Source organism: Acomys russatus, chromosome 7 (assembly GCF_903995435.1).
Source record: "Acomys russatus chromosome 7, mAcoRus1.1, whole genome shotgun sequence".
NCBI classification, from domain to species: Eukaryota; Metazoa; Chordata; class Mammalia; order Rodentia; family Muridae; genus Acomys; species Acomys russatus.
Window position 1 is genome coordinate 54,315,296 of NC_067143.1, and position 25,510 is coordinate 54,340,805.

Below are 25,510 nucleotides of genomic sequence, written 5' to 3' on the forward strand. Positions count from 1 at the left end.
CACACACACACACACACACAACTTGGCAGGTGCTTTTGTAACACCGAAGCCCACCTCCAGGGACTCATCTCCAATAAGGCTACAGCTCCTAACCCTTTTAGAACAGCTCTTCCAACTAGATACCAAGCACTCAAATATATGCACCTATGGGGGCCATTCTCCTTCAACTGCCCTAGACCTTTTAGTGGTTAGATGGACACTTAAAACAAAGAGCATGGTAATAAGGAAACACTCACTATATGCTGTACTCGAGTTGAAGTACTTTATATGTATAAGTTTGTTGAATTCTTCCAACCCTATAAAATAGATAGTATTTTCTCCTTATTTTACAGATAGAAACAGACACAGAGAGTTCAAATAAATGTTCTAGATTATAATACAGAGAAATATAAGGCCTTTAAGAGCATGAACATAGAATTCCTAACCAAATCTTAATGCTCAGTGTAGAGGGCTTCAGGAATTTGAAAAAGCCTGAGTTGCTATTTGGGTAGATACTTGTCAGGCATGGAATGAAGCAGTGATCTTGTGGGCAGAAGAAACCTGTTCAAAGCCAAAAAGTGAACCTTGCTTGTTTCTGAAGCTGAAAGTCATTTGGAATGGAGGGAGTGAAGGACGTATGGGAGTGGCAGAGAGCAGTGCAGCAGTGCAACCCTTACATTCACCTCCCTGCTGTAGGGTATGGACCAAGGGGCCCAATCTTAGCCCTGAGCATTTGAAGCCTTGAAAAATGTCCATGAGGCAATTAGTGGATGTTAAAATGACTGTTTTGTCTTGAGATGGGAACTAGCTTTTTGTCCTAAGCTGACCTCAAACTTGTGGCAGACCTACCTCAGCCTTTGAAGATTTTCAATTAGAAGCATGCACTACCGTATTTGAGATGTAATGCCTATTATTATGTCAAACTCTTTGAATAACTATTATAGGACTTGAGAATTTCATCAATGAAGATATGTTTTACAAATAAAATTTTCCAGGCTGGGGAGATAGCTCATGGGGTAAGAGCACTTGCTTTTCTAGAGGATACCTGTAACTCTAGTTCCAGGGATTCTGACATTCACGTCTGGCCTCTTTGGGAACCTGCATGTACATGGTCTACACTAACATAGACACAGAAATCAAACCAAATCTTTAGGAAAAAAAGATTTTCACCGAAATGATTATACATTTACATGCAGTTTTAAGCAGTATGGAGACATTGGGATATGTTGCAATTTCTCTCTCCATAGTGTCAATTTGGAAAAAACTGTAATACAATTATCACCAAGATATTGACATTGATAACACTCTACTGATCTTGTTCAAGTTTCCTGTGGGGTGTGTGTGTGTGTGTGTGTGTGTGTGTGTCTCTACAAAGGATTTTTTTCTGCAGAACAAAATCTAGTAGATTTAAATTTCAGAAAAAAATTATGGTTACTTCTTAATAAGAGAGGAGTCTGAAACAAACTGAAACAGAAAGATCATTGAGGAAGTTGTTGTGGTTATCTATGGCATTGAGGCCTCGACCAAGCTCTCTTGGTCAGGATGCGCTTTGCTGGAGAGGACTGACCTTCAAAATCAGGTCTGACTTGTGGGGCTCTGGAGCAGGTCTGTAAGGAGGCTCGGGCAGACTTCATTCTGAGTCGTCCTCACTTGTTAGCTGTTCTGCAGCATGCTGAGAAAGGCCATGGTAAGGAAGCCACTTTTAAGCTGCAGCTGCTTCTTAGAATTTGCATCTTGAGTGCAAGGCTTTTCAACAGATGTTCTTGGCTATCTTCTTCTAGGAGACTGAGATTGAGGGTCCATTTACCTTTTAGTGTTTGAGTAGAAGTTTGTGTGGGATAGAAAAGTAATATTAATTAATCTCTCCCTAGTTCTGGTCTCTTGGGGAGTCTAGAAATATGTTCTCTGCTCAGCTAGTGAGCAGCACATCTAGGAGATTTAAGTCCATCTTCGTGTTGTTATGGAAACTGGACTCCACAGTGGTTTTTTTTTTTTGTTTTTGTTTTTGTTTTTTTTACCCCATTCTATGGTGTGCTTGATTCCTCAGTATTAATGTCTTCAAGGCATTTCTCATTGTGCTTTTGGTGCTGTATAACTGAGACTTGATAGTTGTCGGAACCAGCCAGATTTCTGAACCTGGAAGGGGTATAATCTTAGCTGGAACACTGATGGGTTAAGCCTTTCTTCTTCTCCTCCTCCTCCTCCTCCTCTCCTCTTCTTTTTTGGAGGCACTGTTCAAAGTCCTTATCTGGGCCAGTCCTTAGGTCCTTAACACTGTTATAAAACTTTTCCCAGTAGAAATCTGTCTTGAGTTGTCTCTAATTATGTTTTTGGCTATCCCAGACTCTGACGAGTGCTGGCTAGGGCACAAGAATGTTGGGTCAGCCTCCAAGTCAGAGAACTTGGGGTGGTTTTTGAATAAGTGTGTTGATTTAATTCCTCCGGGACTGGCTTGTTTCTTAGCATAGACAGCTTTAGCATATAAAGACCTTTGGGATGTTATAGCCCAAAGCTGGGAAAAGCAAATCTTCAAAGAATGTATACAGCTTTAGGTCATCCCTACATCAGCAATTGTGCTGTCTAGTGCTTGGCTAGATACAGGGGAACACTAGTTTAAAAAAAAAAAAATCAAAGGCTACTCTTTTAAAGCAGAACACAGAGAACTGACAAATGAACAACTAACACTGATGTAGTTTTACTGCTTTTTAAAGGACTTCACCGATTTTTCAGATAAAATTAATCCTGTCTAATAGTAGCTGATGCTTGTAATTCCAATACTTAGGGGCCTGAGAGAGAACTGGCATGAGATACATATTGAGTTCAAGCCTGGGATACAAAATGAGTTTAAGGATACCTAAGACCCTGTCTCTAGCAAACAAACACATAAATGAAACAAACAGGGTGGGGAGGAAGAGAGAAAAATTAATACTTAGGAGTAGTAGTCACTGCGTATGAAAGTTGGAACTCAAAAATGCACAGTTGCCACTTCTGTAATTCAGAATGGATTTCAGGAATTTGGAGGATAAGGACAGAGGAGATCCTAGAAGCCAGAAATGGTTTCTTAGTGCATTTGACTAATTTGTTTCCAGCAAATTGTTGCTTAAAAGTGTTAAGTGAAATGCTGAAATGGATATTTCAGTGTGTAAACACTGAACTGGGGGCAGACACTTTAAATTCAGTCAGGAAGGACACAGAGACAAAAAGCCGGGAAAATGGTCTGGCTACCTATAGGTAGTTAGAGTCCTGTGAGAGACTGAGGAGTAGGCAGAGGCAATTAGAATGCACAAGGGACCCGTGGTGCTGAGATCATGGCCTGCTTTTTAGGGACCACCTGTAGGGCTAACCAGATTCTTTTTGAAGAAGGCTTCTTATGAGAGCAGAGTTTGAAGAAAACACCAAGGAGAGGAAGATTGTGAATGTGGAGGCTTAGGAATAGCCTCAAGGAGAGATGGTTCTCTGTCAGCAAAGGGTTACGGTCTTGTTCTCTCGTAGAAGCATCTTTTGTTTCTCTCTCTCTTGTTCCTCTTTCCTCTTTCTTATACAGAATACCAGGGACTAAGTATTCTTGTGTAGTGACTTTTATCATAAAGTAAATTGGGGATCAGTGTTTGGATTAGGTCTTCCCAAGTACTTGGTGCCTTTTCTAAAGCATTGTAGTACACACATACACGGATTACAAAGTAGCCAGAGGAAATTGGATTAAAAAACAAAGCAGTTAAAAACAAAACAAAACAAACAAACAACAACAACAACAAAACACCCAAAGCAGTTATACAGATCAGAATACACTGCAAGCAAGCAGTAGGTCACCTGGGTAAGAAAGTATTCAAGGGCTCTAGTTTTGTTTGGGGCTTCCATTTATAGTCTAGGAGAGGGAGTATTCAAGGGCTCTAGTTTTGTTTGGGGCTTCCATTTATAGTCTAGGAGAGGGAGTTTGGTGGTTAGGTGGCATAATCATGGTGGTTCACTATTTTGATTGACACACTGCATACTGACCACTCTCACCCCAACCATGTACAACCCCTGTCCGCATCCCACCCCCCATGTCCTCATGAATCTCTTTCACTTGTCTGTTTAGTTTTGTGACTTACCAACATTAATCGTTGTAGCTGTGAGCCTGGAGCTATCTATTAGCACCTGGTACTCTCAGTAGTGTCTATACAGCTGAAGACAGTGGTTTTCCTTAGAATCAATCAATAACCAATAGTTCAGAGGTTAGGGTAGTGTCTCTTGAGCCCCGTCCCTTCCTTGACTTCCTGGGTCTTATGTGGGCCTGGTTGTTATGAGTTAGTGATTACAAGAGTTGTACCAAGTCCAGAGAATAGCATTTTGTAGCCCTTCATCCTATTTTCTGGTTTAAAAACCTCTCTGGTCTCTCTTCCACAGTGTTCTTTGAGCATTAGAAGGGATTGTATGAATGTTCAGGGCTGGGCCCACAGCTATTGCTTATTCTTTGCATCTTGGGCAACCATGACTCTCTGTATTCACTGCCATTCATTAGAAGGAGTGGCTTCTCCGACTTAGCCTGGGAACAGCTTTTGTCCATGGGTATGAGCATAGATATTTAGAAGGCAGTTTGCTGCTATGCCAACTTAGTTAAATATCAACAATAAGTTTCCAACTTGAGCTGCTGACATCCCTAGACTTGGGTTGTTAGCTGGGCTTACAGTACTAGACATAAGCTGTCCACTCACCACCTCACTCTACCCTCCAAACAGGCCTTAAATCTAATCAGAGAGAAGTTGGTAATGGCCGCCACAGTCAAGGCTGTATTGTGCTGGTGAGGATATATTGCCTGGCAGTGCTGTTGTTTGGAGATAAGGTCTTGTTGAGTATTGCGGCTGGCCTGGGGCTTGCTGTGTGGACCAGGTCGGCTAACTTGTGCTGATCCTCTTGGCTCTGCTTTCCAAGTGCTCAGATTATAAGTGTGCACCACTGCACCTAGATAACTTTGTGCTCTTTTAATATACCAGTTGCTATGCTGAGTTTTTATGGGCTGTCATTGCTTGGCTTATCCTCCATTCTGTCCCCACTATCTTTGATCCATACTTCAAGTTATAGTATCTTCTGCGGCTCTAATTTCTTCTACATTACCATATCTTATTTGTGTTTTTGTGACTAATGCTCTGTGTTCAGGCAAGCGTGCACGCGTGTGCGTGTGTGTGCGTGCGCGCGTGTGTGTATTCCCATACAGGTTTGTGAGAAAGGTGGAGGTTGACATCAGGATGACGTCTTCAGTTACCTCTCTGACTTTATTTACTTTTTGAGATAGGGTCTTCCCTGAACCTAGGAACTCCCATTTTCGGTTAAACTGGTTGGCCAGTAAACCTCCAGGACCCACCTGACCCTGAGCTCTGGGGCTCAGCACATGCTAGCACAGCCAGCCTGTACATAGCCGCTCGGGGCCTGAGCTCAGGTCCACGTGCTTATGCTGCAGCACTTTCCAGCCGTCTCCTTAACATCTCTTTCCTAAGTATTTTTGTGAGCAAGTAACTGTGTTTATTCATTTCTGATTGAATATTTTCATTGAACAACTTCTTATGGGAATTCATTTGTTCATTTGACAAATGTTTATTTAAGCTCACACAGACTTTGCTAAATGCTAAGTATTGGCTTGAAGGCAGGAATCAGCCAAGAATAAGATATCAATGTTCCTGCTGCCATGGAACTCAGTATTTAGTGGAGAAGTAAAGTAATAATAATTGGAAAAAGTAAATGAAAAGTTATGTTACCTTTGAAAACATACTATGTGAACCTACTGCAATTTGGGAGGGAGGGTGTGACAGGGAAGATTTTTGAAGAAAAAAGTGTTTAACCAGAGGAAGGCAGCATAAATTAGGGTTTGCAAATTAAATAAGAATGAAGAGTCTTTCCCAGATGGGGAATTCTTTGTAGTTCTCAACCTGAATTGAGTATTTCCATCACTAAGTACAAAAAGTACACGGAGCAACTGAGTAGTCCATGTGTTCCTGGGAGAAGTAGAAAGTGATGCACAGCCTCTCCCTCCCTCCCTCCCTCCCTCCCTCCTTCCCTCCCTCCCTCCCTCCCTCTTTACCCCCTCTCTACCTGCCTCTTTCCTCCCTCCCTCCCTCCCTCCCTCCTTCCCTCCCCTCCCCTCCCCTCCCCTCCCCTCCTCTCCCCTCCCCTCCATCTCCACTTTAGTTTCCCTGTAACTTTATCTCTGAAACTTTTGGTTCTTGGCTAGATTTACCCCCTCTGTCTGTCTCCGTCTCTATGTCTCTGTCTCTCTCAGTGTGTGTGTGTGTGTGTGTGTGTGTGTGTGTGTGTGTGTGTGTGTATACATATATGTATGTATTTGAGACAGGGTCTCACTATATAGCGCTGATGTCTCTATGTAGACAAGGATGGCCTTGAACTAACAAAGTTCCACCTGCCTCTACCTCTCAAGTGCTGGAATTAAAGGCATGACCCACCATACCCTCCCCTTGATACATCTACTTTAGAAAAAAATTGACAGTTTCTTAAAAAGTCAAACATATTACAAAAATAAAATAATTAAAAAAAAGAAAAAAAGTCAAACATACTCCTTTCCTGTAACCTAGCACTTCTACTTCTAGATACTTACTCAAGGGAAATGCATGTATATTGTTATTTAAATGCATATATACAAGTGTTCACAGTAGCCTTGCAGCTGGAAAAAACCTTGTGAGTGGATAGGCAAATTGTGGTGTATCCATTCAATAGAATGTCATTTGAAAATTAGGACAAGCTACTTGCTGGTATGGGAATGTGATTTAATCTTAAGCGTGCTAAGCGAAAGAATCTAGACACAGGGCTGGGTATGTAGCTGTATAATAGAGCTCTTGGTTAACATGCAATACCCTGGGTTAATTCTCTAGCACCAGAAAAAACAAACAAACAAATAAACAAACAAGAGTTTTGAAGTTTATCTTAAGATAAGCAAGGTTGAGGAGATGGTTTGGCGATATGAACGCTTACTGTTTTTGCAGAGGGTCCCAGTTTGGTTTTTAGCACTCATGTCAGGTGGCTCACAACAGAGCATCATTCTGAAATCTTTGCTAGCCTGCAACTTGCTATGTGGACTAGGCTGGCCTGGAACTTGTGGTGCTTCCCCTACTTCTCTGTCCTGGGTGCTGGGATTGCAGGCATACACCATTGCTCTGTTTTTGATGAATGACCCCTGGGAGATAAGTAAACTTCTTCAGAAGTCAGGATTTTGAATCTGAGGTCATTACTGTCCATGCTGCTTGGAAAACTGAAGCCAGTACCAGTTTTGTTCAGAAGAAGGGCTCTCCAGCTCTTCTGCCTCCTGCTGAGAAGAACTGGGTCTCTTCTTGGACATGGGGACATGGTGCTCTAACAAGTGCAGGGGCGCCTCTTAAATTGGCTGAGTTGTACACATCCCAGTGACCATGTCTTTCTCCTTGGTGACTAGACTTATATGTGTTTCACTGGGGACCTTTCCCCTCTCAACACTAAATCTGTTCCCATCTTTGGTCTTCATATTTATATTCAGTGCATTCATCTGCTCTTTCCTGCCCCAGCTCCACTTTAGTGTCCATGTAACTTTATCTCTGAACCTTCTGGTTCTTGGCCAGCTTTGAGATCTTCCCAGGGCTAGCACTTTCAGTCTTAAACTTTTGATCTCTTTCTGAGGGTTTAGCCATTCACTCAGATAGCCAGCCAGCACTTGGTAAGTTCATGTTTGCCATAGAGAATGTTAGCAGTGATGACAGGCTGGACTCTCGGGAATAAAGTGAGTTAAACTTGGTTCTTGCCCTTTTCTGGATGTGGCATGTGAACAGCGCGGAGCATGAAAGTCCATGCACTAGAACTATGTACAAAGTGCTTTGAAGCCTGGAACAGTGAGCAGTAAATGACTAACTCTGCCTGGGGGAGAGAAAGAGACTTAGACATTTGGGAAAGAAATTTGAGATTCCCTCTGCCATAATAGTGATGATAGTAAGAGACTGCTTGTGCCTTGTAAGAGTCCGCTCTCTCATTCCATCACCATGAGCCTCAGGTTTCAAACCCTGACTTCCTACCTGAAGGTTGAAGAGTGAGACTGGGAGGCTTTTCACCTTGCCTTGGCCATTCTTATGACTAGACACCATCCTGAAGCTGCTTAGAGGTTGCATTAGTGTATGCCATTAGCATGCGGTTAGTTTTATGATTTTGCAGATTACAAATATTTTAGGAGATGTGTGCCTGAAAATGGCAATGAAGATCTATCTATCTATCTATCTATCTATCTATCTATCGATCTATCTATCTGCAGATGATGATGGTGATGATTGCAGAGGAAATCTCCCCCCCTCCTCCACACTCATTCCAATATAACAAGTGAAAAATCACTTTTTAAAAATTAAATTGTGTTCCTGGGCAGTGGTGGTGCATGCCTTTAATCCCAGCACTCAGGAGGCAGAGGCAGGCGGATTGCTGTGAGTTTGAGGCCAGCCTGTTCTACAAATTGAGTCCAGGACAGCCAAGGCTACACAGAGAAACCCTGTCTTGAAAAACCAACAACCAAATAAATAAATAAATAAATAGTGTCTCGTGAGTACATGCTACTTAGTATTCTGTGTCATGAAATAGGAAATGGACCTTCACGGAGAAGGTTGATGGTTATTTAAGGGAAAAGCACCAGAAAAGGGCTTTGGATTCCCTGGACTTGGAGTTACAGACCGTTGTTAACTTCCATGGTAGGTGCTGGGAATCAAATCCCAGTCCTCTGAAAGAACAGCCAGTGCTCTTAACTGCTGAGCCTTCTCCCACCCCCTCCTACCCCTTTAAGACAAGGTCTCATGCTGTATTTCAGGCTGATTTGAAACTGGAGTTGAGCCTCCTGGAGTTCTGTAATTACAGGCTTGAGCCATTAGTACCCAACTTGACATTTGTTTGAAAAGAAATAAAATGAATGTTTAACTTGAAGGAAAGCAACTGATATTTGAAAAATGGTAAAATCCCAATTTTTAAGTGAAAATTAAGTTTCTGAAAATATGTATCAGTCGCAGTGAGTTTGACAGTTTCCACATACTAAAAGCTTTTCTCATGAAATCAGTGGTGACATTAATGATTATGATTATTTTCATATTGTCTAAATAGAATGAGTCAACATTTGGATGTTCTGCATAACTTAGTACCAAGTATTTCCAAATGAGCTGTGCATCATATGACAAAGCCATGCATTTGTGAAAGATTCATTCAAAGTACAAGATAGACCATGAATATGAATGTTACAGAGTAAAAGGTTCATCCCTATAGTTTCAGATTTTATATTGCACCTAATCTTAACCTAAACTTGACCACATGTCAAATTTGCATGTAAAACCAGAGAATAGCAATATATATATATTTTTTTAAATCTGGAAAAGCTATTAAAATAACTCCCTCTCTTTTCAACTAACTGTGTTTTGATCCTCAGTGAAAACTATATTACAACAGCTTAAATTTGAAAGTAGATTTAAAATTACAATTGTGTTATACTAAGCCAAATGTTAAAAAGATTATCAGTACTGTGAAATGATCCCCCCCTTCTCACGAACATGTCTTCAGAAAACTTTTTTCTTTTTTTTTAATAGTCTCACTTTTCCAGGCAGGCCTCAGAGTCAGTGTGTAGCTAAGGCTGACCTTGAACTTGTGGCCTTCCTTCTTCTACCTCCAAAGTGCTGAGATTGCAGGCTTTGTGCACTCTACCAACTGAGCTGCATTATCCAGTCCAGAAAACATAAGTAGTTTTCATAAAGCATGCTGTTTTCCTTAACTTTTTAGGGACATATTATCCTCTAATTGTTATCGAAATACAAAGATTTGTTTTAAATTGTCTTTCTCCCCTTTTTTCCATTTACCTTTATTTCTTTTCTTTCAGATTTAAGACATAATTTTGTGAAGCTCAAATTGGCCTTGAGCTCACTAGATAGCTGAGATTGCTTTTATACTGCTAATCTCCTGCCTCCACCTCCTAAATGTTAGGATTGCCACCACACTTGGCTTCTTAAAAAAAATTAGTGCACACGTACATATGCAAACATATGTCCTGGCTTATACATGCCATGACTCATGTAGAGACCAGAAACTTTCAGACGTTAGTTTTCTCTGTTCACTACAAGATCTGGGAATTAAACTCACGTCATCAGGCTTACACAGCAAGCAGTTTTACCTAATGGCTTTCCATTACAGTTTGTAATGTGGCAAATATCAAATAGTTCTTGGGGATTAAAAAGTTTGACTCTACCCGGGTGTGATGGTGCACACTTTTAATCCCATCACTTGGAAGGCAGAGGTAGGCAGCTCTCTGTGAGTTCAAGGCCAGCCTGGTCTACAAAATGAGTTCCATAATAGCTAGGGTTGTTTTACAGAGAAACTCTGTCTTGAAAAACAAAACAAAACAAAACACCCCAAACAACAACAACAACAACAACAAAGTTTGACTGTATACAGAGATCATGAAGTCCAAAGTTCAAGAACTTGAGCCTTGCTCTTCTTTTTGCTTCTAGTTATTTTCTTTTGTCTCCCCTAGACTTAATATTAAGGTATTCTTTATTTTTATTTTTATTTTATTTACTTTTGATAAGAGAGTCTCTTATCAAGAAACCAGAGTTTGGTTGCTGCTAGGGGCATGCTGACCTTAATTTGTGAAGATCACAGTTCAGTGGCATAACATGTTAAGCAGGCACCACAGTATGATAAACATTACTAGTTGATACAAATAAATTTGGTGGGAGTTCAGGCCACTGTTAGAGTCTTACAATGAATCGTTGTGTATTCACTTAGAACAGGGCTTCTTTTTCACGTGTGACGTCTTTTTTGATTGAGATAGTTTATGTAACCCTAGGTATATAAATGTACAAAGCCGGAGTTCCTCTTCATACCGGTATTTCAGCTTTGGGGAGGCAAAAACAATAGGCTACCTGTGGCTGGCTGGCCATCTGCCGAGCCCAGCATAATTGGTGAACTCCAGGTTCAGGGACAGACTCTGTCCTGAAAAAATAAAGCTCACACCTGTGATTCCAGCACTCAGGAGGCAGAGGCCGGCAGATCTCTTTAAGTTTGAGGCCAACCTGGTCTACATAATGAGTTCCAGGTTAGTCAGGCAAGACACTGTCCCCCCACCCCATACCACGCCCCTCCATATTCTGCCACCAAAGTCTGAAATCTGAGGTGACTTATTTTCAGGCAAATATTCCTTGATGTTTTGTGGTGTGATGGGCTGCACTATGCAAAGTCAGCATGCAGTGTGTTTGGAGCCACAGCTGCCGTGAAGTTGCAGAATACAACATGGTTACACCTGGATTCATTATGCATTTTATTTTGAATTAATATTTGGTATTGTATATTCAAAATCCTTTGAGCCATACCACCTTTTGCTTTTCAACTCCCACATTTAGTTATGTAACCAACAATTTAAGAAGCTGTGACTTACATGATAGGTCTGATTACTCACATTCAGATCAAACTGAGTTGTCTTTGATTCTTCTTATTCTGCCAGGAAAAAAAAATCAGTTATCTGAAGATGGAAATTATTCACTTGCTGATCGGGAAGGAGGAAAGGACACTGGGAATATATTGAATATCAGCCTTATTATTTTTTAATTAAAATGTTTTATGAGACGACAGGATCTCATGTCATCCAACCTGGCTTTGGGTTCCTATGTAGTCAAGACCCCCCCCATCCTCATGGATCTGCCCCCCCGAGTTCTGGTACTGTGCTTACGCACCACCATGCCTGGGCTGAGACCTGGGGGTTTCTCTGTTTGTTTTGTTTTTTTTTTGTTTTTCTTCAAAACAGAGTCTCTTTGTGTAGCCTTGCCTGTCCTGTTCTCGCTTTGTAGTCCCAGGCTGGCTTTGAAATCACAGAGATACAACTGCCTCTTCCTCCCTGAGTGATGGGAATAAAGTTGTGTGCCTCTGTGCCCAGCTGAGAGGTGTTTCAGTACATACAGTCTAATGTAATTCTCACAAAAATTGCATGTAGTAGGTTATTACTCATTTGGCAGATGAGAAGAGGAGGCTTGAAGGAGTTCACCCACTTGTCCAGTGTCACGGAGTGTACAACTGGCTAAAGATAGGGTTTTGGTGTATGTTTCTGACTCTGACTTCAGGGAGCCTTCATTGTAGTAAAAAATGTATTGATAAATGAATGGATCTCTTACAGTATTCCAGATGGCTGTGGGGTGGTTGCCTGTGTGGAAGATATAAAAAAGGTCACAGGAAGGACAAGGAGACAGCTTAGGAAATGTTCGGATGAAGGAGTTATTTGTAAATTTTGGCCGACATGGCTTTCTGGATACAATTCTAACACTCTGTGGGACATCAAACTTTTGTCCTCTCTTAGCCTCATCCCTTTAATCCTCTATGCGAGATGAAGCCAGCAGAAAAGGTCACCTGTCTGTCTGATCAGGTTACACATCAGAGCCTGCTATTAGGATACAAATTTCTTGGATTTGCCATAGGCCTTTTGGTAAGGTGCTGGCTGACCTCAGGGACCCAGTGATGTCCAACCTGAAGGCCTTTGGTCACTAGAATCTGGTAAACTATTTCCATTACTTTTAAAAGCCTACTAAAGCTGTATAACACTTACATAAGCATCATATGTACCTGTAGTGACCTAGTAAAGGCTGAGTCTTTAGAGGATGAAGGTGATGGCTGGGGAGAGGGGCTTGTAAGGGTAAATCTGGAGAGACTGGAATGGAGGACAGGAAGAGCAGGAAAGGTCACTCACCCTTATTGATATGAGAAGCTTCCCTAGTTAGCCTGTGGTTCGTATTATATGTGTTTCTAGTGACAACGCTAACAAAAAGAAAAATTATACCATTTATTTAGGCATTGGAATTGTTGCTTTAGTTCTAGAAAAATTGTGCGAATTTACATTTGTTTATTTGACTGATTAAATTGTATTTAAAATAATGAACTTCCTTGATTATTAGTGATTACAATCTTTTTCATGTGTATTGTCCTTCTCATTTGTGAGTTAGGTCTTTGTGTTGTCAGTATCTAGGCCTATTCCTAATCTACGACAGACTTAGCTGTTGGAGAGCTATTAGAATGATGAAGCACTGTTTCTATATGGGCAAGCTCAACACATTTTCCAAGAGACGCTAAAGTCTAGATGATACCTTCCATCATTGTGTATGTAGTGGATTAAAATACTTGTATGAGGGGCTGGATGCTAAGATTGCTGATACAAGAGGATGGTGGGGGCTGAGCGGCAGCTCTGAGTAATGTTGTCCCTTGGTTTTTCCATACAGAGTTTTGCAGGATTGACAAGCCCCTGTGCCACAATGAGGATGAGAAGCTCAGCTTTGAGGCCATCCGCAACATCCATAAGCTTATGGATGATGATGCCAATGGTGATGTGGATGTGGAAGAAAGTGATGAGGTAAGTTTTCTTACCTCCCATGGCTCTTCTTTCTGTATGAAACTATCCCTGAAAGCTGCCTAGACTAATCTGTGTGGAGAGATGCGTCTCTGTTTGCTGCCTTCAGGTGGGATGACACCTAGGAGAGCAGAGCTGACTGGTGAATAGCACAACACTCACTTAACTGTTTGGGAGGGAAGGGATTGCTCAGATGCTCTCTATAGTCCCTGCATCTTAATGTGAGCTTGCTGTGGAAAGAGAATACAGATTCAGCCTTCTGTTGGCGTGCAAGAGAAGGAAAACATAGTCAGATTCCACTTTCTGGGGCTTTATATTCTTATTTGTGAGGAAGAAGCAAATTTTAGCATAGTCAGGCTATTTTTAAAGATGCAGTTTATAAGAAAAAGAAAGCTCTTTAAAAAAAAAAAAAAAAAAGAGCCATCTTACTGTTGTACTTTTTGGCATTACTATATAGTTCCAGGTCATCAGAGCCCAGAGTGAAAGATCATCATGTGGGAAGGATTTAAAGGCTTCTTATTTTGGGTTCAACATAAACCAGCAGTTTGTTGAGGCTACCGGGCTAAATATTCAGTAGTGACATAGATTACATTATGAAGGAGAAACCTAGTCTCTTTTTCTTGTAAATAATCTACCTTTGAGTTTTGTGTCCAATTTTGGATGCCACCTCATCAGAAGAGTTTAGAACATCAAGAGCCTGTGCAGAGAGGAATGGTATGAATGATAAAGACCATAAACGTCAGCCAGTAGCATCTAACACACTTCCTTAATAGTAAATGTCTGTTTGTGCCCTGCACTGTGCTAGGTTTGTAGATAAGGTGGTAAATAAGACAGATTAAGAGACACATTCTTTTCTCACATAATTTACAAGCTAGTGAAGAAAATGGAGAGACTTTGGCTTCTGGTTGTTGTGGCATAGTATCTGAGAAAACTACCTTAAGGAAGGCAGGATTTGTTGTAGCTTATTGTTTCAGAACTTATAGTGCATGGTCAGTTCCATTGTTTCTGGACTTATAGGTAGGCAGACTAATCATTTCAGGGAGCATGTGACAGAGTAGAGCTCCTCACATCATGGCAACTAGAAAGCAGAGAGAACAGAAGGGTCTTAAAACAATTAGCAGCTTCCTAGAGAATATATCCCCCTCACACCAATCTATTTTTTGCAACTGGGCCCCACCTCTCAATAATACTGTCATATTATTAATCTACTCCGGGATTGATCCATTGATAGGTCAGAGGCTTTGCGATTTAATCTCTTCTCAATGATGAGATTGGCCAATTGAGACCAAGCCTCTTTTAGGTTGTGTATTACATCAAAAGCCTGACATTGAAGTAATTTTTTTTTTTTTAACTTCAAATACAGAAAGAGTTGAGAAATTAGATTTTGAAAATGGCAAATGGGCTGAGTGCTGTGGCACATTCCTAGGAACCCAGCACTCTGGATGTGGAGGCAAGAGGGTCAGGACTTCAAGTCTGGCTTAGGCTACACTAGACTTTCTCTAAAGCAAATGATAATGAAAACTATGCAGCTAGTTGTCATTGCTTGAGCTCTTATTCTGTGTCAGACGGCATTAAGAGCTTTGCATAGTTACTCATTTAATTTTCTTAACAGCCTTCGGAAGTTGGTTTATTATTAGGGACCAAGATGTTAGAAAGTTTAAACATTTTGCTGAGACACATACTAGATTTGAGCCCATATCTGATTTCAAAGCCCATGCTCTTACATATTGTGTTGTTCCCTTTATCTTGAGTGCAGAACTGGACCTATGTAGGGAAATTAAAATCCAGGTATATTCTTTTGGAATAAAGAATTGCCAAATAGATAGATATTTTGTTATAGAGGAGACTGCCTTGTTAAATACTGAGTCCCCTGTCACTGAAGACAGGGCAAGTAGAAAGCAACATTCTACTAATTGATTGGTAGAGAAGATTCTTCGGTAAAGATCAATAATGTCTAAGGAATTCAAGGAAGAAGAACGTTGGATATTGAGTTGAATGTAAATGGTAGGGGGACCTGAGTTGTGGAGAACCACAGTGAGAAAGGTATAGGTGTAGTAAGAAGTACACTAGATTGCTTTGGTTAAACAAAGAAATTGTGGTAGAAAACCACTGAACTACAAATAGGAAAGAAAAATGGGGCCCAGATAACCAGGCTGAAATACTGTATCTATTGAACCTGTCAATTACAACCTTAAGCAGGCCCAATAACTATGGTCAAGGAATCCAAATTTTTAGTCTTATCTAGAAGTATTACTGGCCTTCAGGGAACAACAACAGCAGCAGCAACAACAACAACAACAACAACAACAACAAAAAAAAAAAAAAAAAAAAAAAAAAAAGAAAAGAAAAGAAAGAAAAACCATATTCCTGTTAGGGATGAGACCCAAAGATATCCTGATCATTGTCCTAGCATTGCCCAAAGACTGGAGAATGGGCAGCTCATTAACTGAGAATGTGATATAGTAGGGGAACGGAGAGATGGCTGAAAGGTTAAGAGCACTTGTTGCTCTTAGAGAGGACTGGGGCTTGGTTCTAAGTACCCACAGAGGGGTGTGCAGCTGTTTATAACTCCAATTCCAGGGTATCCAACACCCTCCTAATTGACACAAGCACAGTGCAGGGAAAAGAAATATTCATACATATGAAATAAATAAAAAAGTGTTATACCAGCACTTAGGAGGCAGAAGCAGGAGAATTTCTGTGAGTTTGAGGCCATCCTGATCTAAAGAGTGAGAGCCTGTCTTAAAAAAAAAAATGGTGCTGTAATCCAAGATCTGCAAATATCTGGATATCTTTGTTAACACTCCTTTTTTTTTTCCTTTCACATTCTATTGAATTGCTTTGTCAAAGAGGGAAGGAAGAAAATGTTCTCTTCAGAGGAATGTTACCACAACAGAAACCTCATCAGCACAAACTGTTCTAAAATAACACAAAAGCTGTCACCCTACTTTCTCTGCACCAGTGGTGAGATGTTCTTTTTCAGCATAGCTTCTGCTTTGCCTGGGCTACCCTAGTCCCACTGTAACCTCAGACCCGTGTGGTTAGAGAGGTCCACTACTGCACATTTTCACTTCACCCATCACAGGAGTTCTAGAGTGAGAGGCTAGTAAAATGTGTGTACTTCAGTTGGTCCAAACATGAGTGACACAGAACTGGAGTTCAGGACCTAGCTAGAAAGTTAGGTAGAAGCAGCAAGGCTTAGGTAAGGTTGCTAAGGTACTGTGGAGAATTTTTGGTTGTACTGGTTGCCAAAGACTTCAGATTTTTGCAACCCATTGAAAGATATTGCTAATTACCCAGGAACCTCAGTAGAAATCTGGAGGCATAGACTATTAAAACCTCATTTAAGGGAGGCAGAGGCAGGTGGATCGCTGTGAGTTCGAGGCCAGCTTGGTCTACAAAGCGAGTCCAGGACAGCCAAGGCTACACAGAGAAACCCTGTCTCAAAAAACAAAAAAACAAAACAAAACAAAACCAAAAGAAACCAACCTCCTTTAAGCCAGGTGTGGTACTCAAGGCCTGCCTGGGCTTAAAGAGTTTAGAGCTAGTCTAGGTAACTAAGTGAGTGAAAAAAAGTGAGTAAAAGAGCTTGGGATATATATCAGAATGGAAGTTTGCTTAGCATGCGTGAAATCCTGGGTTTAATCCCTAGTATACTTTTCCCCCCAAAGCCTAATTTGTTCTGCTTCATATTGATAAGTTTTTCAAATAACAGAAGTGAACTGAAAGATCTATCTCAAGGTTAATTTTTTAAAAATTTAAATTTTAAAAAATGTAGCTGTTTTGGCCTTGTGAGTGCGAGGTAAGTGTTCTGCCCTTGAGTCACACTCCCCAGCTCACTTTGCTATGTGTTTTGTTGCGACATGGCTCCGCTCTAAAGCGTGGGCATGCTGCTGCTTACTCTGTAGCCTAGGCTGACCTCAGACTCACAACAGCCCTCCTGTATCTGCTTCCACAGACCGAGAATTACAGGTGTGAACCACTATGTCTGTGTCTGGCAGTGACGGTTTCTTAGTAAATCAGAGGTTTGACTAACCTAGCAATTTGGGAACTCCTGAGCTGTGACCGTGAAGCTGTCTATGGGCAATGTTGGGTTATTCTGATAGTCTGAGGTAGACAGAGGGGACTCTAAAAATACTGTCTTACTTAAGTTAGACTAGACTCTTAAACTGTTCTTGTGTGTGTGTGTGTGTGTCTTACAATGTAGAAATCAGAGAACAGTTTGCAGGAGTTGGTTCTCTCCTTCCACCCTATGAATCTAAGCTGTTGAACTCCAGTCGTCAGGTGTGACCTCTGAGCTATGTTACTGGGTCCTTTGTTGTTTTTTTCTAGCCAGGGTTTTATGTATCCCAAGCCGGCCTCGAACCTCAAGTCACAGCGTGCAACAAACCTCATACAGGAGATTTATTAGGAAAGATCTAAGATGGTGGCTTGGCTCTGTTTAGAGAAGCAGCAAAGAACTGCCTAAGAGGCAACCCTTCTTCAAAAGCGATTTAATGTGCATTAGTGTTCTGCCTGCTTTTATGTGATGGACTTAGAGACAGTTGTGAGCTGCCATGTGGGTGCTGGAAGTTGAACCCAGGTCCTTTGGAAGACTAGCCAGTGCTCTTAACAACTAAGCCATCTCTCCAACCTCCTTTATATAAGGTTTTTGGGTTGGGGGCTTCCTAGGGTGGCCAGGGATTGGTAGGATTTTGTGGACCGATCTTGGGGCAAGGTCAGGGATTGGTGGGATTTTTTTGGCCTGATCTTGGACTTTCTTTTTCTTCTGTAGGGAGGATCTTGGCCATCTGCATCTCACAGGGCTAGAAACAGCCTTACAGGGGTTAGAGTAGTGGGCAGTGCTGGCCCCTCCTGCCTCTAGTTGCTTACGGAGGGTTTGCATTTGACTCAGACTCACTGATAAACATGAAAATCACCAGCCCAGGCAGGCCTCAAACTTGTGATCCTCCTGCCTCGGCTTCCTGAGTGCTGAGATTATAGATGTCTCTCACCATAAAAAATGAAGTATGTTGTACATAACAGATAAATCTTTTTTTGGTTTTTTCCCCACAAGGTTTCTCAGTATAGCCTTGGCTGTCCTGAAACTCCCTCTGTAGACCAGGCTGGCCTTGAACTCATAGAACTCCACCTGCCTCTGCCTTCTTAGTGCTGAGATTACAGGAACCACCACTGCCCAACTAACACATAAATCTTAAAGACATGCTGAGTGGAAGAAACCAGTCTAGAAAATTATATGTGAGAACTTTGGCATGGTGGTACATGCCTATGATCCCAGTACTTCTTGGGAGGCAGGGGCAGGGGTAGGGATGTAGAGGGGGGCAGAGAGAGAGAGAGGGAGAGGGAGGGTGCAAGCTCCCCTCCCATCCAAGAGCTATGTCTAGCCCTGGAACAGCAGGCCACTAAAACTTTTAGTGCCAGGCTGCTGGTCCTTCCTTCTTGCTTCAGCACTGCCAGACCCTCTTCCAGCCCTGGGGCTGTGTAGACAGGACACAAAATTGGAGCAGCGGGGTCCTGTCAGCCCCTCAGTGGGAGCTGTCCATGGTGACATTTCCTGCCTCAGCCTACTGCTGTGATGCAAGCTGACACCTTTACTGCTCAGATTGTCTGCTGCTGCCATGAGAGCTGTCCATGACGATGACAATCATTCCTGCTTCAGCCTAGTGCCTTCATGGGAGCTGCCCACGATGGCAGCACCTCTTCTTCAGTCTCTGTTGGCTATTCATGCTGCCATGGACTCTGTAAATTTTGTAAATTTTATGATCCCTCAAGGAAAAGAGTGGCCAGACCCCTATCTGAGAAAGCTCCAGCAGCCCAGCTCCTCCCCCAGGCCTCTGTAACTGTCATCTCCAGTCCCTCAGTAGGACTCACCCCCAGATTATGTTAATTTGAGGTAAAAAGTCTAGACAAAAAACCCACCAATCCCTGAGCAAGAGAAATGACCAATCCCTGAGCTTCCCACTAAAACCCACCAATCTCTGAGTAGGAGAATGGATTAATCCCTGAACAAGAAAACCCACCAATCTCTGAGCTCCCCAGACTCAGGATTTGTAATCCTACCAATCCTCACTCTGGAAATCCCTGCCCTAGAAAGATATGCCACCTTAGAAATCCTATATAAAGACTGTGTCTGCCCAGTTCCCCTCTCTCATCTTCTGGGATGAGAGACAGCCACTCCTGGATTCATCCCTCCAATAACTCTCTTTTAAGAGAAAGTGCTGGGGGATGGAGCAGAGCTCAGCCTCTTAGCCTCCTCAAGTCATCAGGGGTTGGAGTAACATTTCCCTGGGAGCTACAATGGCTGAAGAAGGAGCAGGGCTCAGGCTCCTAAGCTTCTCAGTTCCTCAGGGGTTGGGGTAACCCTCCCCGGGAGCTGCAACATCTCTACAGAGAAGGCCTCCTCTCAGAGCTGTGTGGTTCCTGGGCTTCTGAGTCCCTGGATACCCTTCCATCCAAGTACCAGAAAGGGAAACCAAACAGCAACATTTGGTGCCATGACTCAGATACCCTTCCCCTGGAACACTGCCCCACCTCAGAGCTGGGATACCTTCTCAGGCCTCGGAGTTATGGTTTTCCTGGACACTTTACCACCCGATCAGGAAGTCAGGTCAACCAAACAACAACACTCATCCCTAGACAAGACATTTATACCATCCCCTCTAAGGCTTGAGGATCGTTGTTCAGTCAGGGGAGGGGGCAATGTAAAAGCCAGTAGATCAGAAGAAGGTCTATAAAATGCTGTCTTCTGGACAGTGCAGCACTATTGCAGTCATGATCTCACAGTAGCTATGATTACCTAAGGGGGACTTAAGAGATGTCTTCATGGGTAAAGGTACTTGTAAAGACTGTGTAACCTGGCAACCTAAATTTTATTCCTGGAACCCACATAATGGTGGAAAGAGAAACTGGCTTTGTAAAGTTGTCCTCTGACCTCCAAGCACAAGCTGTGTGTATTTACAGTGTGGCACCTCACCCCCAACATGGGCGCGCGCGTGCGAGCGCGCACACACACACACACACACACACACACACACACACACTAATAAAGAGGCGGTGGAGGAGAATGAGCATGTTAATAGTCATTCATAGATCAGAGAAGGCCTCATGAGCGTTTGATAAACTACTGACTATGGGTGAATTCTGGGGGATGGGCAGTCATTGTTTAAATGTGTACTCACTGAGGAGTCCACTAGGCACCAATGGATAGTTCCAAACCCATGGACATACAGATGATCTTGGCTAAACTCAGTGGGTCTTAAAACAAAACAAAATAAAAGACTTGAATGTGGGAAAGGAACTTGGTGGGAGGAGGTGTGATGGAGATTAAATAATGCTTGTCAGTAATCAAAATTTACTTCATACATGTGTGAAACTGTCTTTGCCAGAGTGGCTGATGGTAAGGAAGCAGACATGACAGAGCTAGGTATACATTTCTAGGGGTTACTACATCTCTAGAAGCCCCATATCCAGGCCTATATAGTTTTTTTTAAAGGTCTGGCTTCATAAAAGATCTGAATGAGACCTAAATGTTTCTGTATGCATCCAGATGGCTAGAGGAGCTCAAATCACAAAGATATATTATACCACAGCTAGAGACATACTTGGACTTTGGCAGAATAGAAACAAACCTCTTGGGACTGGAGAGATGGCTCACTGGCTAAGAGCACTGGTTACCCTCCCAGAGGACCTGGGTTTGATTTCTAGAACCCACATAGCAGCTCAAATCCTCTGGATGGTCAGCTATGGTAGGGTGTGGGTATTGATGAAGAGTGCTGGAAGCTGCCACCAGGTGTTTGGGCTGGGGAACTGAAGCCTGAAGGGAACTATCTGCAAGAGCATTTGCAGTCTTCCAAACAGCAGGCAGACATTTGGACTTGGAAGTAGCGCGTAGGAAGAGAAGAGGAGGCTCGGTGCAGCTAGTATGGGCTAATTTGGGTGAAAGAAAGCAGCAGAGTTATACATAAAAATTATATTCCTAATAATATCCCTTTTCTGGTTTCCTATGTCATTTCCTTATAGCAGATAATGGTAGACAACCTTGCCCTGCCACTAGTCTCTTCTTTACTAACTCCTACTGTGTCTACTGCCAGTAATCTTCCAAAGCTAGGTTTTGGTTGTGTCTTCTGTGTGATCTCTTCCTATTTCTTCTGACTTCTTGTGTCTAACATTTCATCCCTTCAGATCTGACCTTAGCTGCTATTAGATTCTGTAAACATACCTCCTGCCACTTTGGTCTGTCTCTGCTCGTATTTGTGTCATAAATATTTCAGACTACTTCCAGGTCCTTTCTTTCCTCAGTGAGTGTTCATCTCACCCCTTTGTTTGTGTTGTATTTGCTCTCCTTTGCAATGAGCCGAGCACTCAAGCAGAGAGAGACAGCTTCCTTCAGTGTGCCAGCCTCATCGAGGCAGCCACACTGAATGGTGGGCTGTCGTGGTATAATGAGTTGGCTAACTGAAGTCTGTTTTGTTGATGGTGGTGATTTTTTTCTATTGTTGTTTTGGTGCTGGGAAATCATTACATCCGTGGCCTTGCTATGCCATGTAATTGCTGTACCATTAACTCAAATCCCTAATTTGGAATTCTTGCTGTGCAGGTCAGCTCTCACTAAATGTACCATCATATTAGGAAAAGGGAGAAAAACAAAGAAAGATTTAGCGCTTATTGTGTGCCAGGTATCGTGTTGTGGCTTTGTATACATTAAATTCTGAAACTAGTTATTCTCTTCAAATAGCTGGGGAAAATGCCTTCTAAGTTTAATTTTTTTTTCTTAAAGTCACATAGCCAGTAAGTGGCAAAGCTAAATTTGAAAACAGGCCTGTTTGTATTGCCTTTCTTTCTCTCTTTCTTTCTCTCTCTCTCTCTCTCTTTCTCTCTCTTTCTTTCTTTCTTTCTTTCTTTCTTTCTTTCTTTCTTTCTTTCTTACTTACTTTCTACAACAACAACAACTTATATTGAGCCCATTCTGTGTGCCTGGTATTATACCAGGTGCTTTTTATGCATTAGTCATTTAATCCTTGCACAAACTTCGTATGTCACCTACCAGTTGCTAATGAAGAGAGGAGCTGATAAGGGCTGTAATTTTTGAAGTTCCTAACAGGGCAAAGTCAGGTCCATTTTGGCTCCAGGTATGTAGTCTTAACTCAGAAAAGTATAGCAACTGCTACCACCACCACTGCTGCTTTCTTTTCCTCCTTCTCATCATCACCACTGTTATCATCATCTCTTCCCTTCAGCTCTTGGTTGTGCTGGGTAGTTTTATGTTAACTTGACACAAATTAAAGTCATCTGAGAGGAAGAAACCGCAATTAAGGAAATGCCTCCATGAGATGCAGCTGTAAGGCATTTTCTCAATTAGTGATCAATGGGGGAGGGCCCAGCCCATTGTGGGTGGTGCCATCCCTGGGCTGTGGTCCTGGATTCTATAAGAAAGTAGTCTGAGCAAGCCACGGGGAACAAACTCCTCCATGGCTTCTATGTTGCCTTCCACTTCCAGGTTCCTGCTCTGAGTCCTTGTCCTCACTTGTTTCAGTGATGGGCTACAATATGGAAGCATAAACCAAATACACCCTTTCCTCCCCAACTTGCTTTTGCTCATGGTGTTTCATCACAGCAGTGGAAGCCCTAACTTGGACACTGACCAAAGCCTTAGCACTTTAGGCCTGCTCACTGTCTTTCTAAAATTACTCCTGTTTTGCCGTGTGGCTGTTTGTGATATCCGTCGCTGCGCATGCTGGCCTGACTCAAAAGGCGCGGCTTTCTCTTGTTCTCTTCCATGTCCTTCCTTCCTGAGATTTACATCTTGCCTGCCCTGTTTCCTCTCAAGCTCTAATGACACTGTTCTTGAACTTAAAAAAAGAGACAAGCTTACAAAACAACAAAATAAAAATGACTAAACAACATGCAAGACAATTTCCTTCCTTCCTTCCTTCCTTCCTTCCTTCCTTCCTTCCTTCCTTTCTTCATCCCTCCCTCCCTCCCTTCTTTTTGTCTTAGAAGTTTTATTTTTAGAAGTTAGGGTTTTATTGCTGTGAGGAGACACCATGACCATGGCAACTCTTATAAAGGAAAACATTTCATTGGGACTGGCTTACAGCTTAGAGGTTTAGTCCGTTACCGTCATGGTGGGAAGCACGGTGGTGTGCAGGCAGATATGGTGCTGAAGAAGGAGCTGAGAGCTCTACATCTGGGTCCACAGGCAGCAGGAAGAGAGAGTGACACTGGACCTGGCTTGAACATTTGAAACCTCAAAGTCCACCCTCAGTGACACACTTTCTCCAACAAGGCCACACCTTCTAATAGTGCCACTCCCTGTGAGCCTATGGAGGATATTTTCATTCAAACCACACCATACCTTCCTTCATTTCTTTCTTCTTTCTTTCCTTCCCCTTCCTTCCTTTATTTTTTAAGATCTATTGATTCTTGTGAATTTCACATCATTCACCTCAATCCCACTCATCTCCTCGTCCCTTCCTATTTGTCCTCTGCCCTTGAAACTTTTTCCTCAAAAGAAAACAAAAAATAAAACACAACAACACCCCACCCCATCTCATTGTGGAAGCTGTAATGTGTCCACAGTGTACCCTTTTGTCCACAAATCTTTATTTGCAAATGTTCATTACAGTGACTCACAGGTCTGGTTTGAGACATCTGCCTTCCGCTGCACTAACAGTACCGGATCCTCACTGGGAGTCCTCGCAGATATCTTGTTTCTCTGTGTCACAGAGGTCCTGCAGCTTTGGAGCTTCAGGACTGCCCCGTTCACACGCTTCAGCAGTTCATAAATGGGGTAGGTGTTGTGGTGGGCCAACAAAGCCCTGGGCCTCGGCCTGCGTGGTAGCTGTGTTGGTCAGCCTGACAGCTCTCCTGCACCCACACCACCAGGGTGAGCTCTTCAGCACTGCCCCAGCTAGCTCACCTAGTGCTGCCGTCAGCAAGGGGCAGGAGCAATTTCCCGGCTCTTCCACCTACTGCAGGGCATATTTTCTTCTCTTCATTATATGTTCCTTATTGATCAGTTTGTGGGAGACAGGGCGATTTGACTGGTGAGCCCCTCCTCAGGCTGGAATAAACTACTAAATACTTACAGTGCAACAGTGGTAATTGTGGGAGTAATAATACTACAGCTACGAATTTTAGGTATATGATTTAATTTCATCTTTAAAATACGCTTTAAGGTAGAAATTTTCGTCTTCCTTTACAGTGACACAATGAGAGCTGAAAGCTTCAGATGTCCTCTCTGGCCGCAGAGACTGGATGCATATACTGCACATATACACATACAAGGAAAAACACTTAGACACATAAGTCTTTAAAGAAATTTTATAATCATTAGCAGTTTCTTACATGTATAGAACGATTCAGTAATTTTTACTGCCCATTATCCTCTTCTCTCTTCCCTCTCCCACTGAAACTCTTCTTCCTGAGTCCTTCTACTCTCATGCCTTACGGGGTGTGTGTGTGTGTGTGTGTGTGTGTGTGTGTGTGTGTGTGTGTGTTAGTGTTATGGTGTGGTGTTGTGTGGTGTGGTGTGTATGTCCCATTCAGTTTAAGATTTGGTTTTGTTTTTCCTGATAGCTGGGAGGGAAGTTATTTATTGAGGCATGGGCAATGTATTAGTGACTACACCACTGACTAAGGCATCATTAGCTGCCAGTGGTACCTCAGGGAGGATTGGGATTTGTGGACCCTCCTCCATCCGTGATGAAATGGAGACCAGTGCAGTACTGTACACATCTTGTGCAGGTAACTACAGTTGCTGGGAGTTTATAAATGTAACAGATTTATATCAAGAAGATGGCTCATTGCATATCTCTCCATCTTTCAGCTCTCTCCTTTTCATCTTCTTCTACAGTGGGCTTGATGGGATTGATCCAGTTGTCCAGTTAGGGCTGAGCACTGCACTGTTACTTACTCTGAGCTAAGAGTCTCTGAGTGGTAAGAAGCTTCTCTGACAAAGGCTGAGAGGACCAGCATAGGCTTCTGACAAATGCATATCTGTTGGTGAAGTAAGTTTTTAAACTTAGTTGGGAGATACTTTGTTGTTGTTGTTGTTTTTGCTTTAGTTTTGTTTTTGTGTTTTTGATATACGGCCTTATGTAACCCAGGCTGGCCTTGAATTCGTGACCATCTACTTCTTGAGTGCTAGAGGTTATTTCTCCTTTTCTATTTTCC

The 25,510-nt window shown here is 42.3% G+C and overlaps 1 protein-coding gene across 4 annotated transcripts in view; it reads left to right on the forward strand.

Moving 5' to 3' along the window:
• The window catches only part of Stim1 (stromal interaction molecule 1), a 160,516-nt gene that overhangs the window by 74,724 nt on the left and 60,282 nt on the right, over positions 1–25,510 (forward strand). For all 4 annotated transcript variants that reach the window (XM_051149107.1, XM_051149105.1, XM_051149106.1 and 1 more), the window contains exon 2: positions 13,209–13,339. In XM_051149107.1, the coding sequence (XP_051005064.1) occupies positions 13,209–13,339 (131 nt within the window). The remainder of the gene's footprint in view (positions 1–13,208; positions 13,340–25,510) is intronic.